The sequence below is a fragment of the Eschscholzia californica genome, unplaced genomic scaffold (assembly GCF_041429995.1).
Source record: "Eschscholzia californica isolate CP2 unplaced genomic scaffold, dmEscCali1.0.p SCAF_2, whole genome shotgun sequence".
Classification (NCBI taxonomy): Eukaryota; Viridiplantae; Streptophyta; class Magnoliopsida; order Ranunculales; family Papaveraceae; genus Eschscholzia; species Eschscholzia californica.
Window position 1 is genome coordinate 6,193,936 of NW_028238309.1, and position 4,309 is coordinate 6,198,244.

Consider the following 4,309-nt stretch of genomic DNA (forward strand, 5'->3'; position numbering starts at 1 on the left):
ACTTTGATGTTTTTAGAGATGAAGAAGATAAAATGTAAAACAAATAAGAGTGATGAAGGAGAAAAATAAGAACATGAAACTTTTAGAGAGAAAAAGACAGAAAACCTTGATGTTTTTAGAGATTGAAAGAGATGAAGAAGATAAAATGTGAAACAAAATAAGAATGATGAACACCAAAAAATGAGAACATAAAACTTTAAGAGAGAGAAAGAACAGAAAATTGATGTTTTTAGAGATTGAAAGAGATGAAGAAGATAAAACATGAAACAAAATAAGAATGATGAACATCCAAAAATAAGAACATAAAACTTGTAGAGAAAGAAAGAAAAGAAAATTTATGTTTTTAGAGATTGAAAGAGATGAAGAAGATAAAATGTGAAAAACAAAATAAGAATGATGAAGAAGATTTTTTGATGTATAAATAAGAAGAAAGAAGGAATTGAAACAAAATATAATGGGAGGGATCCAAAAAAAATTGGCTGAAATTTCGTCAAAAAATGGAGCCATTTTTGAATTTTCAGAAAATCTGAATGTTTCTCTGACATGACGTCATGTACGGGGAATTAATTGCTTCGCTGTCATCCGTCAGATTGTCAGAAAACACGGAACTTTCCCGTGGAGGGGTAAAAGAGGGATAAATAAAATAAAAACCAGAAAAGTGTGAGCTGTCCTGACAATTTAGACTGGGTTCACATTTTTTTTGGGACTGGGGGTAATGCTTATTTACCCTCCATTTTTTGGGCCTCTCACTCAAAAATCCTTTCAAAAACTCAAGATTTGCTATATCTAGTTGTAATCCGACGGTACATATGAAACGGTTACTTTTTCAAGAACAATGACACCCCATTATTAGTATTTCAAGAACAAAGGCACCCCATAATTTTTTTTATCAAGGAGGCACCCCATTATTAGCATTTCAAGAACAAAGGCGCCCTATAGTTTTCGAGTTTTTTTGTTAAGTCCCTAGTTACTTGTGCATTTTTTCTTTAAAAAGAAGTCACACGTTTGATTCACAAACTATCATTTATCGATATATATCAAAAGATATGAATAAAGTACAAGTAGAATTCGACTTCCACGCTCTGAAGTCTTAAATATTTTTAAGGTAGTAGTTATTGAGTTTATTCACTTCAATTTATATTTATGATATGACTCTTAGAGACTATGAAAAAAAACTTAATACAGATAGATTTGAGAACAATGTATTTACAACAATAAATAAACGCGACCCCTTTCAACAAATATCAACGTGACCCCAATACTCTAACCTAGTGTCTATTTTTATTAATTCCGATTTGTCTCATTTTAGTGATTCAAATAGCTAACATGAATATATCTTCTTCGTGCCTGACCGATATGCTGCAAACTTAATAAATATTTATAGTAAGACGCCCCATGTTAATGCTGTAAATGCAGTTGCACGGCTAAAACGTTTGAGAAGTTGATGTGTAAGTAGAGCGCGTATAACAGTAATTGTGGGCGCTCTTAGAACTTCCTGAATACTTATCCATTTCTCCCTCTGTTCTCTAAAAACTTGAAGCAAAAAGATTCTCATCCAATCCGGATAACATTGCCACCTTAAACAAAACTCACACATCACATTATCATCACTTTCTCTCTCTATAAATAAACTTCCCATTGTTTCTTTTGTCTTCATCAATCCATCATCATTCATATCAAATCAAATCCTACTTATTTGTGATCTCAGAATTAATTTTATTTTAGTTGAGAAAAAAATCCAAGAGAAGAAAGGGAAAAATGTTGGCAATATTTGAGAAAGAATTAGCAAATCCACCACAAGAACTGAATAGTCCAGCTCCATTAAAGGATGGATTATCTAAAAAACCCAAACATCCTGATGAGATTTTAAAGGAGTTTCTCTCTCTACATCCAAATAATGCTTTCTCCATGAGTTTTGCTAATGGTGCTACTCTTGCTTATGCCAAACCTAATGGCCATTTCTCCTCTACCCAAAGGTAAAATCAAAACATACCCTTTCTTCTTTTAGTTACCCCGATCTTGAATATTTTGCTTATTCTAATTATAATAGTCCCAAAAATCTATATATTTGGAATTGCTTAGATATGATGAGGTTCACGTTCTTAGCTTTTCTTCTTCTGAGTAAGGTAGTGTTTGTTTTTTCTAAGTCAGATCTGAAATTTAACTCTGAAATCTGAATTGTCTTTGTGGTTCTTGTAGGTTATTTTGTGGGATGGATGATATATATTGCTTGTTCTTAGGGAGTTTGAACAATTTATGCACATTAAAGAAGCAATATGGGCTCACATCAAAAGGTATAAATGAGGCCATGTTTGTCATTGAGGCCTACCGGACTCTCCGTGACCGAGGCCCATACCCAGCCGATCAGGTTGTTAAGGATCTCGAGGGGAGCTTCGCTTTCATAGTTCACGATAACAAGGCTAAAACGGTCTTTGTGGCACTTGGTTCTGATGGAGCCCTAAAGTTGTTCTGGGGTATCGGAGCAGATGGTTCAGTTGTCATTTCAGATGACATTAGTGTCATTAAAGGAAGCTGCGGCAAATCTTTCGCTCCTTTCCCACCGAGTACGTTAGCTTCTAGTAATAAAGTAGATATTGTAGTACAGAGACAGTTTTTAACATTCTAATTCTTAACAGTTATCGATATTGTCATTGTTTTTTACACTCAAATCTAATTTTACAGAATCTAATAAACGAACTTTGAAATTTGCAAAGTCCAACATGTAGACATATCCATGGGTCTAACAAGCTCTAGCAAGCAATGTGAGACGAGGAAACACCGATTGAGCCGAAACTAGCATGCCACAAAAAGCCATTTTTCTATGAGATAAAATGTGAAATTTATATTTATCCCTTTATAGGGTGACTGATGAATTAGGGTTTTCAAATGTAGGTTGTATGTTCCACAGTGAAGGAGGTTTGTCTAACTATGAGCACCCCATTAACAAAATGAAGGCAATGCCAAGAGTTGACAGTGAAGGAGTAATGTGTGGGGCAAACTTCAAAGTTGATACATATTCCAGGATCAGTAGCATGCCACGTGTTGGTAGTGAAGCTAATTGGGCTCAATGGAATTCTTCTCATTAACCTGATTCTTCCACCTGGCAACTAACACACTTCAAGATTTCATCTAGACCGTTATTTTCAATTGAGCTTCTAGTTTTATTTTCTCATGTAGATTTGACTTGTGTGTTGGTATCTGTTTAGTAGGAAACATCTTATCCATAAATAAAGTTAATATTTCCCCAACTTGAATAGATGTATTTTGCAGTTTCCTTGATGCGCTTAATCAACTATATATTGGCATAATCTCTCATCCTTTAGACATTAAAATTTGTAATCGATATATTAGCATTATCTCACATTGTGGGCCATTAAAATTCAGGTAATCGATAAAGTGGCAGATTCCTTACAAATAGGTACTCAAAGAGAGTGCTCTAATACCCCTCTCCAATGCCAAACACAAGGTTGGGCTAGGTGTAATACTAGGGGTGAAAGACCTTGGCCTAGGTTGGACGTCTCGACTAGACCTTGGGCTAGGTTCGACGCCTCGACTAAACCTTTGGGATAGATTGTCAAAAACCATGATCCTTCACCATCCAAGAGCGCTGCTAGAAGGAACCTGGACTAATGGCTATTAGGGGTTGGCTCCACTCGCACACCACCCATTTTAAATTCAAGAAATTGAGCCGAAAATTCGATTTTAAACTTGTTTAAGTTACAAGTTATAATTTTGGATTATTTCTCAAATGGCCCCCAACTTTGTGATCAACTTCCTGCCTGGCTCCTTACTTTACCAATAATTCTCGTATGACCCATTTTTTTTCGTTATCTTTAACATTCCGTTACTTTCTTTCCTCCATCTCATTTTCTCTCTCTGCAAGTCACCCAACACGGCACATCATCATCTTCACCGGTGCCTTCAAACATAAAAAAAAAAACTTTTTTTAACCTTGTTCTCTCTCTAGATTTGGTGAACCAGATGTGGTGAATCAGATCTGGTGAACCAGATCAATGGCCTGCGAACAGACCTTGAAACCCTGCAAAGTTGTCACAAAGTGTTGTAAAACTGCTATAAGTTGTTGCAAATTAAAAAATTATCTAAAGAGCTGAACGAAAAAAAAATTGACTGATCTTTTTCCACCAAACCAAAAATTCATAGGAAATTTTGATCAAATTTCCCAAATAAATTTCTCCATGCTCACGGGGGTGGGAAAAAGATCCGGAAGACCGTTATCCGACCCGTTCGACCGAGATAAAAAGTGTCCATGGACACCCGATGGTCATAACGGTCAGTGTCCGACCGGCCC

At 35.7% G+C, this 4,309-nt stretch overlaps 1 protein-coding gene across 1 annotated transcript; it reads left to right on the forward strand.

Annotated features, from left to right (window-relative positions):
- The first annotated feature begins 1,292 nt into the window (after nucleotides 1-1,292).
- Nucleotides 1,293-3,248, forward strand: LOC147555664 (stem-specific protein TSJT1-like). Its single transcript, XM_086663331.1, has 3 exons — nucleotides 1,293-1,976; nucleotides 2,200-2,564; nucleotides 2,893-3,248. Exons 1-3 carry the CDS (start codon nucleotides 1,759-1,761, stop codon nucleotides 3,084-3,086), a joined length of 777 nt encoding a protein of 258 aa, XP_086519457.1. The 5' UTR covers nucleotides 1,293-1,758; the 3' UTR covers nucleotides 3,087-3,248.
- Nucleotides 3,249-4,309: the final 1,061 nt, after the last annotated feature.